This window comes from Ranitomeya imitator, chromosome 2 (assembly GCF_032444005.1).
Source record: "Ranitomeya imitator isolate aRanImi1 chromosome 2, aRanImi1.pri, whole genome shotgun sequence".
Lineage (NCBI taxonomy): Eukaryota > Metazoa > Chordata > Amphibia > Anura > Dendrobatidae > Ranitomeya > Ranitomeya imitator.
Genome location: NC_091283.1, coordinates 390,528,911 through 390,543,450, shown reverse-complemented (window position 1 = coordinate 390,543,450; position 14,540 = coordinate 390,528,911). Strand labels below are relative to the sequence as shown.

Genomic DNA, 14,540 nt, shown 5'->3' with positions numbered 1-14,540 from the left:
CGTTACTGTATAATGTCCCAGCATTCCCAGCAGTGTCACCTCTCCAGTCAGCAGCTCAATCATCTTGTAGGTGAGTTCTAGGATCTTCTGGTCATTGATGTCCTCATGTATCAGGGGGTGAGGTGGAGGCCCCATGATTGGGCTCAGGGGTCTTCCCCATCCCTCAGACACAGGGTCCTGACAGCGCTCACTAGAGGTCTTCTTCACTACTGTGTAATCCTGGTTATGGAGAGACACATTAATAAACCTCACTACAGACATTTCCAGAGTCCTCACCTCTCCAGTTCTGTCCATCTGTTAAGCTATGTGCACATGTTGCAGATTTCTGTGTGGATTTTTCCGTTCAGTTCTTAAAAAATCCGCAGGTAAAATGCACTGCGGATTTACCACAGATTTTCAGCGTTTTTTGTGCGGATTTCACTTGCGTTTTACCACCTGCGGATTTCTATAAAGGGACAGGTGTAAAATGCTGCGTAATCCGCACAAAGAATTGACATGCTGTAGAAAATACAACGCAGCGTTTCAGCGCGGTATTTTCCGCAGCATGTGCACTGCAGATTTTGTTTTCCATAGGTTTACATGGTACTGTCAACCAAATAGAAAACTGCTGCGAATCTGCAGCATCAAATCCACTGTGAATCCGCAGCCAAATCCGCAACGCGTGCACATACCCTTATTCCCATAGGTAAGAATGACATAATGTGACGTCATCAGAATCTCTCACCTCTCCAGTAAGCCGGAAGAGGATTTCTAGGGTGAGGTGTAATATCCTCTCCGCCATCTTGTCCCTGTCCCTATCCATCCTTGTAGGGTCACTCAGGAGAATTCTCTTATCTGGAAGATCTCGACTGAGAGGATCCGATATTGTAGGGACCTGAATGGGGAGAAGATGACGATGTAACATCATAAAGATCCCATGTAAGAAATCTCCAGAGCTGTTACCGGCGTCACATGATCACTACATCCAGTCATGGCCCCGTCCTGCCCCTGGTATAACACATAATCCGTTTATAGGCACATACAGAAATTTATCACAGAATATCTCCAATCCAAACCCCAAAACACAAAACAAATCTAAAAGAAAAATCTAAATTATCTGAATCTTTATTAAATATTTCTTAAAAACAAGACAAAGTTATAAAGTGAATGGAACATCCATAGAGATCAGGACATCAGCAACAGATAATGATAATCCCAGTAAATTTGATTGTACCAGAAAGGCACTGCATAAATCGAGAAAACTGAAAAAGGTGATATACTGTATGTCAGGGAAGAAATACGGTAATTCTAACAATTACTAAAAGAAAAAAAAAACTTTGTTAAATTCATAAAAACAACGAGTATGGATGTCTCAGTAACACAAACAAAAAATAAAATTGGTGGATGAAGGGGGAGGGGGCATGACTGGAAGCAAGAAGAGTTTGACATGCAGAAGAGACCTCTGAACCAAACAACATAAATCTTTCTAATCTAGCCGGTTTACCCTACAATCCACAGCCAAAACATCTCACCTCACTCTGCTGCAACGGGAGAAACCGTTTGAACTCACTATTGTGGCTGCACTGGTGCCATCAACTGAGGCCTACTTGTAGGCCCGAAGCCAAAGTCTATCCAGAGAGCAAGTCGCCTCTCACTGACCTGGAAGTAGCCTGCAGCCCTCATAGACGAGACTGGAGCTTTTGTGAGGTAGGAGGCTAATTGACACCCTTCCTGGGTGAGTCCCCACATGCTGAAGGGTTAGGACCCAGTATGCATATGGTAATACCCCCCACCCTAATTATCTGAAGCCACAACCAAGAGCTTCCCTCTGCCTAATGAGCATTCATACAGCAAAAAAGGCAGACATTTTTACCTGTTCAGGTCTCAGAAATAATGCAGCAAACCCATGTAGTAAAGATGGCGGCAGTACAGAAGCAAAATACCGTATTTTTCAGACTATAAGACGCACTTTTCCCTAAAAAAAATTGTGAGGAAAATGGGGGGGTGCGTCTTATAGTGCAAACGCAGGCTTACAGGTTGGTTGCGGCAGTGGTGTGGTGTCAGCAGAGGTACGGCGATGCTGAGGCGTGGTGGGCGGTACGGCGTGCACCTGAGCAGGGTCCCTTCCTTAGGTGAGGTGACGCCGCGGCCCGGTGTCCATGTGTCATCACCGCACCTCTGCCGCCGCCACACCACTGCCGCAACCCCCCATGGACACCAGGCCGCGGCATCGCCCACCTTAGCAGGAAGGGACCCTGCTAAGGTGCAGTCCCCACAGCCCACACCGAACATCAGCACCGCCAACACCAGACAGGACTAATCCTGAGGAAGGGAAAAGGGACCATGCCTCCTGTGACCCTGCTGTACCAACGCCAGCCCTCAGGTAAGATACCTTAAATTCGGACAATGAGACGGACCACAATCTTAGAAAAATCTTTTTTTCTGCTATTTTCACCCCAAATTTTGGGGTGCATCTTATGGTCCGGTATGTCTTATAGTCCGAAAAATATGATACTGATGAGACAACCACCACTCACAACCTACCATCTTCCCTCTTTTTTTCTTTTTGTAATTCTACTGTTTGTCTATCGCTTCTCGTTTTCTTTCTTCTTCTCCTGAACTTACATATAGGTTGCTGTTAGATCACCGACTATGACAATGTGTTGAGGGAATTAGTATTCTGCCTTCAAAATACTTTCTACAGAGGGTACGGTAAGGATTCAGACCTCTTTAAATTTTACACTCTTAGTTTCATTGCAGCCATTTTGTAAATTCAAAAAAGTTCATTTTTTTCTCATTAATATACACTCTGCACCAGATCTTGACTGAAAAACCCAGAAATGTAGAAATTTTTGCAAATTTATTAAAAAAGAAAAACTGAAATATCACATGGTCATAAGTATTCAGACCCTTTGCTCAGTATTGAGTAGAAGCAACCTTTTGAGCTAGTACATCCATGAGTCTTCTTGGGAATGATTCAAGATAAAGGTATGACCACCGATCCAAAACATGTGAAACAAGCAGGGTGGGACCAATAGTTAAAATTTAACTTTTAATAATTATTATTTAAAAATGGTGTTGAAAAACACCTAACAAATGATAATTTGCTTACACTAATTCACACTCACTACATGCTAACAAAACTAAACGAATTAACCTACGGTTAGATATTATTCCAGGAGTTACTAAAAAGACCTATATACTAACACAACTAGGTCGATTAATCCGCAATCAATATAATTCAAAAAGTACCAAGAGTAAAAATTATTAGTAAAGCACATGTTCCCAATGATACTTATGCATAGAGACCGACTCTTGGAAAAATCATAAATGAATGATCAAAGCAGAAACATTTACTGCTCATACATGACCGATCATTTGAGGATCAGAAGTAACACACTATGATCAAAATTAGCAAAATGAACGATCTCACCTCGTATTCCTTTGTTCATCCGGTGAAAAAATAGGGACCTTTGTACTTGGTGTCATATATTATGGGGGAGGCACCTCTTATTCATCCGTACATTGCCCCAAGACGAATCACCAGCCAGGACCCATACCATCACCCCAAAGCCCACGATTGCTCAGTTTGGCTGGACGGCCAGGTCTAGGAAGACTTCTGGTGGTCTCAAACCTCTTCCATTTAAGGATTATGGAGGCCACTGTACTCTTAGGAACCTTGAGTACTGCAGAAATTCTTTTGTATCTTGGCCAGATCTGCGCCTTGCCACAATTCTGTCTCTGAGCTCCTTGGCCAGTTCCTTTGACCTCATGATTCTCATTTGGTCTGACATGCACTGTGAGCTGTGAGTTCTTATATAGACAGGTGTGTGCCTTTCCAAATCAAGTCCTATCAGTTTAATTAAACACAGCTGGACTCCAATGAATAAGTAGAACCATCTCAAGGAGGATCACAAGGAAATGGACAGCATGTGACTTAAATATGAGTATCTGAGCAAAGGGTCTGAATACTTATGACCATGTGATATTTTTTTTTCTTTTTTAGCAAATTGGCAAAAATGTAAGAAGATCACCTCTTAGCCTTCGTTTTTCCAAACTAAATAGCCCCAAGTGTAATAACCTATCTTGGTATTGCAGACCCCCCAGTCCTCTAATAACCTTGGTCGGTCTTCTCTGCACCCGCTCTAGTTCAGCTATGTCTTTCTTATACACCGGAGACCAGAACTGTGCACAGTATTCTAAGTGTGGTCGCACTAGTGACTTGTATAGAGGTAAAATTATGTTCTCCTCATGAGCATCTATGCCTCTTTTAATGCATCCCATTATTTTATTTGCCTTTGTAGCAGCTGCCTGACACTGGCCACTGAATATGAGTTTGTCATCCACCCATACTCCCAGGTCTTTTTCAGTGAGTTTTGCCCAGTGTTTTACAATCAAGCACATCATTATACATCTTATTTCTTCTGCCCAAATGCATGACCTTAAATTTATCCCAATTAAAGCTCATTTGCAATTTATCAGCCCAAGCTTCTAGTTTGCATAAATCCTCCTGTAATATAAAATTGTCCTCCTCTGTATTGATTACCCTGCATAGTGTCATCTGCAAATATAGAAATTCTACTCTGAATGCCCCCTACAAGGTCATTAATAAATATGTTAAAAAGAAGAGGGCCCAATACTGACCCCTGTGGTACCCCACTGCTAACTGTGACCCAGTCCGAGTGTGCCCCATTAATAACCACCCTTTGTTTCCTATCCCTGAGCCAGCTCTTAACCCACTTACACATATTTTCCCCTATCCCCATTATTCTCATTTTATGTATCAACCTTTTGTGTGGCACTGTATCAAAAGCTTTTGAAAGGTCCATATACGCTACGTCCACTGGATTCCCTTGGTCCTGTCCGGAACTTCCTCATAGAAATTGATCAGATTAGTCTGACAGGAACAGTCCCTAGTAAACCCATGCTGATACTGGGTCATGAGGTTATTCCTCTTCAGATACTGCAGCATAGCATAACTTAGAATACCCTCCAGGATTTTACCCACAGTAGAGTTTAAAGGGAACCTGCTGTCACCCCCCCCTCAAGGTGTTTGTAACTAAAAGAGCCACCTTGTGCAGCAGTAATGCTGCATTCTGACAAGGTGGCTCTTTTAGTTCGGGTCCCTGCTGCAATAATCGATTTTGAAATTTGTTCCTCATACCGTGAAATTGTCCCGGGGGCAGGTCTTTCCCCCCCGAATCTGGACGCCTCACAACCGTCAATCATGGCCTCTGCGCGCCGGGCGCCGCTTACTTTTCCTTCAGTAGCGTCCCAAGCGCCTGCACTGTTGTTTTTTTTTTCAGGCATGCGCAGTTGCGTTGCCCTTTGAACTTACAGCGCAGACGCAGGGGACACTACTGAAGGAAGAGTAAGCAGCGCCCGGCGCACAGAGGCCATGATTGACGGTTGTGAGGCGTCTAGTTTCGGGGGAAAGACCTGGCCCCAGGACAATTTCACAGTATGATGAACAAATTTCAAAAGCGATTATTGCAGCAGTGCCAGGGACCCGAACTAAAAGAGCCACCTTACAATTATTATTATTACAATCATACAATTATTAGGTTCTGTAGAAGGACGTAGATCTGGGGATTTATTATGATGGAATATAGGCTGAACTGGATGGACAAATGTCTTTTTTCGGCCTTACTAACTATGTTACTATGTTACCTTGTCAGAATGCAGCATTACTGCTGCACAAGGTGGCTCTTTTAGTTACAAACGCCTGGGGGGGTGACAGGTTCCCTTAAAGCTTACTGGCCTATAATTACCGAGTTCAGTTTTTGTCCCCTTTTTGAATATTGGCACCACATTTGCTATACGCCAGTCCTGTGGTACAAACCCTGTCATTATGGTCTATCAATGACTGTACTTAATTCCTGCAGTACTCGGGGGTGTATCCCATCCGGGCCCGGAGATTTGTCAATTTTAGTGATTTTTAGACGCCGCCGTACTTCCTGCTAGGTTAAGCACGTGACATTTAATGGGGAATTTTTTTTTTTTATCACTGATCATATTGTCTGCCATGGGATTTTCTTGTGTAAATACTGTTGAAAAAAAGTCATTTAGCATATTGTCTTTTTCCTCATCCACCATTTCACCCAGACTATTTTTAAGGGACCAACACTATCATTTTTTAGTTTCTTACTATTCACGTAGTTAAAGAATATTTTGGGATTATTTTTACTCTCTCTGACAAGGAGTGTCTCTGTCTCAATTTTTGCTGCCTTGATTTGCTTTTTACAGAATTTATTTAATTTTCTGTATTTATTTAATGCCTCATCACTACCTACTTCCTTTAATTCTCTAAATGCTTTCTTTTTGTCACTTATTGCACCCCTTACAGCTCTATTTAGCCAAATTGGTTTCCTCCTATTTCTAGTATGTTTATTCCCATACGGTATATACTGTGCACAGGTCCTATCCAGGATGCTAATAAACGTCTCCCATTTTCTTTGTGTATTTTTGTGTCTCAGGATATCGTCCCAGTTAATTGCACCAAGATCCTCTCTCATCCGTTGGAAATTTGCCCTCCTGAAGTTTAGTGTCCTTGTAACCCCTCTACTAGAAATCTTATTAAAGGATCATGAAAACTTATTATTTTGTGATCGCTATTTCCCAAGTGACCCCCAACCCTTATATTTGCTATGCGGTCTGGCCTGTTGGTTAATATTAGGTCTAGCAGTGCCCCCCTTCTTGTTGGGTCCTGAACCAGTTGTGAAAGGTAATTGTCTCTCATAGTTGTCAAAAACCGATTACCTTTGGTGGAACTGCAGGTTTCTGTTCCCCAATCTATTTCAGGGTAGTTGAAGTCCCCCATAATAATGACTTCTCCTTGAGTTGCAGATTCATCTATTTGCTTTACGAGGATATTCTCTATTGCTTCCATTATCTTTGGGGACTTATAACAAACCCCTATCAGTAATTTATTATTTTTTCCCCATCCCCTTATCTCCACCCACAGGGACTTGACATTTTCATTAGATTCACCTATATTATGACAGATGATGGGTTTTAAGGATGATTTTACATATAGACACACACCTCCCCCTCGCTTATCTGTACGGTCACTTCTGAACAGACTATAGCCCTGCAAGTTAACAGCCCAGTCATGACTCTCCTCCAGCTATGTCTCAGATATCCCCACCATGTCATAATTATGTTCCAACAAAATTCTAATTTCTTAAATTATTAACTGTTCTAACCCCACCCCCATGCCACCTCCAATTTCTTTATTTGTACCCAGGTCACTATCTGCACTATCTTGCTCTCCTATAAAATGAATACCCTCCCCCCTAATCCCTAGTTTAAAGGGACACTGTCACCTGAATTTGGAGGGAACAATCTTCAGCCATGGAGGCGGGGTTTTAGAGTTTTTGATTCACCCTTTCCTTACCCGCTGGCTGCAATATTGGATTGAAGTTCATTCTCTGTCCTCCGTAGTACACGCCTGCGCAAGGCAAGATTGCCTTGTGCAGGCATGTACTATGGAGGACAGAGAATGAACTTCAATCCAATATTGCAGCCAGCATGCAGCCAGCGGGTAAGGAAAGGGTGAATCAAAACCCCCAAAACCCCGCCTCCATGGCTGAAGATTGTTCCCTCCAAATTCAGGTGACAGTGTCCCTTTAAACACTCCTCCAACCTTCTAGCCATTTTCTCCCCCAGCACAGCTGCACCTTCCCCATCGAGGTGCAGCCCGTCCCTAGCATAGAACCTGCAGCCGACTGAGAAGTCGGCCCAGTTCTGCAGGAACCCAAACCGCTCCTTCCTACACCAATTGCTGAACTACTTTTTTATCTCCCTAATTTCCCTTTGTCTCTCTGGCGTGGCACGTGGTAAAGGCAGTATTTCACAGAATACCATGTTGGAGGTCCTTGCTTTCAGCTTGCAGCCTAATACCCTGAAATCATCTTTAAGGACCTTCCACCTACTTCTAACTTTGTCATTTGTGCCAATGTGCAACATGACTGCTGGGTCCTCACAAGCCCCTCCCAGTAATCTGTCAACCTGATCAGCGATGTGTCGGACTCGAGCGCCAGGTAGGCAGCACAAAGTTCGACAATCCCTGTCTTTGTGACAGACTACCAGCACCTGTCTGGCCTGCACTGCTCTCCTATTTCCCCACTTACTGGAGCAGTCACTCCTCCGGCTTTCAGAGGACATGCCTTGCTGCAGCAGTACTACCCCTGTACTGGCACCCCCCTCATCTGCCAACTTAGCAAACTTATTGGGGTGAGCCAGATCAGAACTAGCCTCCCTGGCACTCTCCCCTCTACCCAACCTTCTGTCACCCAGCTAGCTGCCTCACTTTCCTGCAGCTCCATACTACCATCCTCCCCCACATCTATGCCAGTGAGCTGCTGCTCAGTGAGAAAAAAAACTATTTTCCATATTGTCAATGGATCTGTGTTGCCAGCTGCATATTTAGATCCAGAACCTGGGCTTCCAAATGCACAATGTGCTCACATCTCGCACAGCAGTATGCACCCTAGACCAGCTGATCAAGGATTGCATACATGTGGCAAGATGTGCACTGGATGACATTAACAATAGTGGAGCACATTTCCTAATGGGGATTGCACCAGACAGAAAAGTTAAAGGGAACCTGTCACCCCGTTTTTTCAAGAAGAGCTAAAAATAGCGTTAAATAGGGGCAGAGCTGGGCTTTACATTAGTGTATTTTGGAGCCTTTATTCCCCACCTATGCTGCCGAAATACCTTTGTAAAGTCACCGTTTTGGGCTGTCACTCACGCTGGTTAGGTCATATGGGCGTGGTGACAGCGCTGTTTCTCCCCCAGATCTCCGTTGGTGGCGTAGTGGTGTGCGCATGTCTAAGTGGTGAATCCACTGCGCAGCTTCAAGGAAAATAGCGCGATCTGCGCTATTCAGCCGTTTATCGGTGGGCGCAGCCATCTTTGTGAGGCCGCGCGTGCGCAGATGGTTCTTCTCGGCTTCCCGGGGCTTCAGGAAAATGGCCGCGGGATGCCGCACGTGCGCAGATGGAGATCGCGGCGGCCATTTTCCTGCAGCCGAGATGCGAACTCGGCTTCAGGAAAATGGCCGTCGAGATCGCCATCTGCGCACGCGCGGCATCCCACGACCATTTTCCTGAAGCCCCGAGAAGCCGAGAAGAACCATCTGCGCATGCGCGGCCTCACAAAGATGGCCGCGCCCACCGATAAACGGCTGAATAGCGCAGATCGCGCTATTTTCCTTGAAGCTGCGCAGTGGATTCGCCACTTGGACATGCGCACACCACTACGCCACCAACGGAGATCTGGGGGAGAAACAGCGCTGTCACCACGCCCATATGACCTGACCAGTGTGAGTGACAGCCCAAAACGGCGACTTTATAAAGGTATTTCGGCAGCATAGGTGGGGAATAAAGGCTCCAAAATACACTAATGTAAAGCCCAGCTCTGCCCCTATTTAAACGCTATTTTTAGCTCTTCTTGAAAAAACGGGGTGACAGGTTCCCTTTAAGTAATAAAATGCAAACAGCAATTCAGTAATTCCTCCCTTGTAAACTCCCTGAACCCAAAGTCACCGAATCAGAAGTCGCACACTTCCATTCGCATTTACGTTCCATTCACACTCGCTAAGGAAGATTTAAAGAGATTTTTTTTTCCTTTAGCACTAACCCAACCAACCTCTCAATGCACTTTCAAAAAAAAAAATAGCCATCACTGTGCTGTGTATGTAATGACGTCCACGGGCCCGGTCATCCCTAGTCACAACAATAATCAGCGAGCGCACAGGTGTAAACACAGGCGTAAATGACTACAGTGAGTACAAAGGAAAAACTTCCAGGTTCTCTTATTTCTCTACTAAATAATCCCTGAGCCCCTAATGTGCAGAGTCCCGGTGCCCCCCAGGACTGAGTCCTGTCCCCTCTATCACACAGTCCCTGCCCCCCCATTACCGCTCACCAGTGCAGACTTCTCCTTCAGCTCTTACATGTGGAGCCGGCTGTACCCTAATGTGCAGAGTCCCGGTGCCCCCCAGGACTGAGTCCTGTCCCCTCTATCTCACAGTCCCTGCTCCCCCATTACTGATCACCAGTGCAGACTTCTCCCTTCAGCTCTTACATGTGGAGCTGGCTGTACCCTAATGTGCAGAGTCCCGGTGCCCCCCAGGACTGAGTCCTGTCCCCTCTATCACACAGTTCCTGCTCCCCCATTACTGATCACCAGTGCAGACTTCTCCCTTCAGCTCTTACATGTGGAGCTGGCTGTACCCTAATGTGCAGAGTCCCGGTGCCCCCCAGGACTGAGTCCTGTCCCCTCTATCACACAGTCCCTGCCCCCCATTACCGCTCACCAGTGCAGACTTCTCCCCTCAGCTCTTACATGTGGAGCCGGCTGTGCCCTAATGTGCAGAGTCCCGGTGCCCCCCAGGACTGAGTCCTGTCCCCTCTATCACACAGTCCCTGCTCCCCCATTACCACTCACCAGTGCAGACTTCTCCCTTCAGCTCTTACATGTGGAGCCGGCTGTACCCTAATGTGCAGAGTCCCGGTGCCCCCCAGGACTGAGTCCTGTCCCCTCTATCACACAGTCCCTGCTCCCCCATTACCGCTCACCAGTGCAGACTTCTCCCTTCAGCTCTTACATGTGGAGCCGGCTGTACCCTAATGTGCAGAGTCCCGGTGCCCCCCAGGACTGAGTCCTGTCCCCTCTATCACACAGTCCCTGCTCCCCCATTACCGCTCACCAGTACAGACTTCTCCCTTCAGCTCTTACATGTGGAGCCGGCTGTACCCTAATGTGCAGAGTCCCGGTGCCCCCCAGGACTGAGTCCTGTCCCCACTATCACACAGTCCCTGCTCCCCCATTACCGCTCACCAGTGCAGACTTCTCCCTTCAGCTCTTACATGTGGAGCCGGCTGTACCCTAATGTGCAGAGTCCCGGTGCCCCCCAGGACTGAGTCCTGTCCCCACTATCACACAGTCCCTGCTCCCCCATTACCGCTCACCAGTGCAGACTTCTCCCTTCAGCTGTTACATGTGGAGCCGGCTGTACCCTAATGTGCAGAGTGCCGATGCCCCCAGGACTGAGTCCTGTCCCCTCTATCACACAGTCCCTGCTCCCCCATTACCGCTCACCAGTGCAGACTTCTCCCTTCAGCTCTTACATGTGGAGCCGGCTGTACCCTAATGTGCAGAGTCCCGGTGCCCCCCAGGACTGAGTCCTGTCCCCTCTATCACACAGTCCCTGCTCCCCCATTACTGATCACCAGTGCAGTCTTCTCCCTTCAGCTCTTACATGTGGAGCCGGCTGTACCCTAATGTGCAGAGTCCCGGTGCCCCCCAGGACTGAGTCCTGTCCCCTCTATCACACAGTCCCTGCTCCCCCATTACCGCTCACCAGTGCAGACTTCTCCCTTCAGCTCTTACATGTGGAGCCGGCTGTACCCTAATGTGCAGAGTCCTGGTGCCCCCAGGACTGAGTCCTGTCCCCTCTATCACACAGTCCCTGCTCCCCCATTACTGATCACCAGTGCAGACTTCTCCCTTCAGCTCTTACATGTGGAGCCGGCTGTACCCTAATGTGCAGAGTCCCGGTGCCCCTCAGGACTGAGTCCTGTCCCCTCTATCACACAGTCCCTGCTCCCCCATTACCGCTCACCAGTGCAGACTTCTCCCTTCAGCTCTTACATGTGGAGTCGGCTGTACCCTAATGTGCAGAGTCCCGGTGCCCCCCCAGGACTGAGTCCTGTCCCCTCTATCACACAGTCCCTGCTCCCCCATTACCGCTCACCAGTGCAGACTTCTCCCTTCAGCTCTTACATGTGGAGCCGGCTGTACCCTAATGTGCAGAGTCCCGGTGCCCCCCCAGGACTGAGTCCTGTCCCCTCTATCACACAGTCCCTGCTCCCCCATTACCGCTCACCAGTGCAGACTTCTCCCTTCAGCTCTTACATGTGGAGCCGGCTGTACCCTAATGTGCAGAGTCCGGTGCCCCCCAGGACTGAGTCCTGTCCCCTCTATCACACAGTCCCTGCTCCCCCATTACCGCTCACCAGTGCAGACTTCTCCCTTCAGCTCTTACATGTGGAGCTGGCTGTACTCTAATGTGCAGAGTCCCGGTGCCCCCCAGGACTGAGTCCTGTCCCCTCTATCACACAGTCCCTGCTCCCTCATTACCGCTCACCAGTGCAGACTTCTCCCTTCAGCTCTTACATGTGGAGCTGGCTGTACCCTAATGTGCAGAGTCCCGGTGCCCCCCAGGACTGAGTCCTGTCCCCTCTATCACACAGTTCCTGCTCCCCCATTACTGATCACCAGTGCAGACTTCTCCCTTCAGCTCTTACATGTGGAGCTGGCTGTACCCTAATGTGCAGAGTCCCGGTGCCCCCCAGGACTGAGTCCTGTCCCCTCTATCACACAGTCCCTGCTCCCCCATTACTGATCACCAGTGCAGACTTCTCCCTTCAGCTCTTACATGTGGAGCTGGCTGTACCCTAATGTGCAGAGTCCCGGTGCCCCCCAGGACTGAGTCCTGTCCCCTCTATCACACAGTTCCTGCTCCCCCATTACTGATCACCAGTGCAGACTTCTCCCTTCAGCTCTTACATGTGGAGCTGGCTGTACCCTAATGTGCAGAGTCCCGGTGCCCCCCAGGACTGAGTCCTGTCCCCTCTATCACACAGTCCCTGCTCCCCCATTACCGCTCACCAGTGCAGACTTCTCCCTCAGCTCTTACATGTGGAGCCGGCTGTACCCAATGTGCAGAGTCCTTGTGCCCCCCAGGACTGAGTCCTGTCCCCTCTATCACACAGTCCCTGCTCCTCCATTACCGCTGACCAGTGCAGACTTCTCCCTTCAGCTCTTACATGTGGAGCCGGCTGTACCCTAATGTGCAGAGTCCCGGTGCCCCCCCAGGACTGAGTCCTGTCCCCTCTATCTCACAGTCCCTGCTCCCCCATTACTGATCACCAGTGCAGACTTCTCCCTTCAGCTCTTACATGTGGAGCTGGCTGTACCCTAATGTGCAGAGTCCCGGTGCCCCCCCAGGACTGAGTCCTGTCCCCTCTATCACACAGTCCCTGCTCCCCCATTACTGATCACCAGTGCAGACTTCTCCCTTCAGCTCTTACATGTGGAGCTGGCTGTGCCCTAATGTGCAGAGTCCCGGTGCCCCCCAGGACTGAGTCCTGTCCCCTCTATCACACAGTTCCTGCTCCCCCATTACTGATCACCAGTGCAGACTTCTCCCTTCAGCTCTTACATGTGGAGCTGGCTGTACCCTAATGTGCAGAGTCCCGGTGCCCCCCAGGACTGAGTCCTGTCCTCTCTATCACACAGTCCCTGCCCCCCATTACCGCTCACCAGTGCAGACTTCTCCCTTCAGCTCTTACATGTGGAGCTGGCTGTACCCTAATGTGCAGAGTCCCGGTGCCCCCCAGGTCTGAGTCCTGTCCCCTCTATCACACAGTCCCTGCTCCCCCATTACCGCTCACCAGTGCAGACTTCTCCCTTCAGCTCTTACATGTGGAGCCGGCTGTACCCTAATGTGCAGAGTCCCGGTGCCCCCCAGGACTGAGTCCTGTCCCCTCTATCACACAGTCCCTGCTCCCCCATTACCGCTCACCAGTGCAGACTTCTCCCTTCAGCTCTTACATGTGGAGCCGGCTGTACCCTAATGTGCAGAGTCCCGGTGCCCCCCAGGACTGAGTCCTGTCCCCTCTATCACACAGTCCCTGCTCCTCCATTACCGCTCACCAGTGCAGACTTCTCCCTTCAGCTTTTCTTTGCTGCTTCCTACACAGAAAACCCTTCACTTCCTACAAGCCCCCATCTTGTTCCTCCCCCATGTGACTGATCACATGACTGTGACATCATCGCAGGTCCTGGAAGCAGGACTCCAGAATAGAGAGAGGGAGATTTTCTGCTCACCACCTGGTAAATGTTTCTTCCCCTCTAGCGCCCCCTGTGGCCACAGACATTTCCCACTTCTTTCTGCCCCACCAGGAGGAGATGTCGGAGGGGACATGAGGGCAGTGAGGGGCAGAGACCCAAATCCAGGACTGTCCGCTGTATCCGGGACGGTTGGGACCTATGGAGATATTTGTGTTTATCATTCACAGTCGGAGCAGATAGAACTTTCTCATGTTCCAGAATCTTCTCTATACGACCTCTGGCTTTCTGTGTCTGTAAGGCCGTGTTCACACGGTGCAGAAATAATGTTTTGTTTTTCTGCAGGATCCGCACTGAACTGCATAATAACAGTCTCCTCTGATTATTACATTATTACTGAACTTTTCTTCAGTATTTGATGCAGTTTTGGTGCAGATGTGATTATTAATGTGTTTTCATAGAAAGAAATCACTGAGCTTAAAACTCCAATATGCATGAGTCCACTAGTTTATTGGAATCCCTTATAATATACACTTAAAATATAACTTTTATTGTGAACTCTATAAAAAACATGTATACTAATTCCACCGTACCATTTAGCAGTCTCATCCAATCCGACAATTTGAATCAGATATGGATATTAATAATGGGTACATTTAAATAAAATCTGGCCGTGTATGCTAACAAGTCTCTTATGT

The 14,540-nt window shown here is 48.1% G+C and overlaps 1 protein-coding gene across 1 annotated transcript in view; it reads right to left on the bottom strand.

Moving 5' to 3' along the window:
• LOC138666989 (zinc finger protein 665-like) overlaps nt 1-13,801 on the bottom strand; it is a 50,023-nt gene extending 36,222 nt beyond the window's left edge. The window contains exons 1-3 of the mRNA XM_069755197.1: nt 13,708-13,801; nt 725-874; nt 40-219 (exon numbers count right to left, since the gene is read on the bottom strand). Coding sequence (XP_069611298.1) covers nt 40-219; nt 725-802 — 258 coding nt within the window. The 5' untranslated portion in view covers nt 803-874; nt 13,708-13,801. The remainder of the gene's footprint in view (nt 1-39; nt 220-724; nt 875-13,707) is intronic.
• Nucleotides 13,802-14,540: the final 739 nt, after the last annotated feature.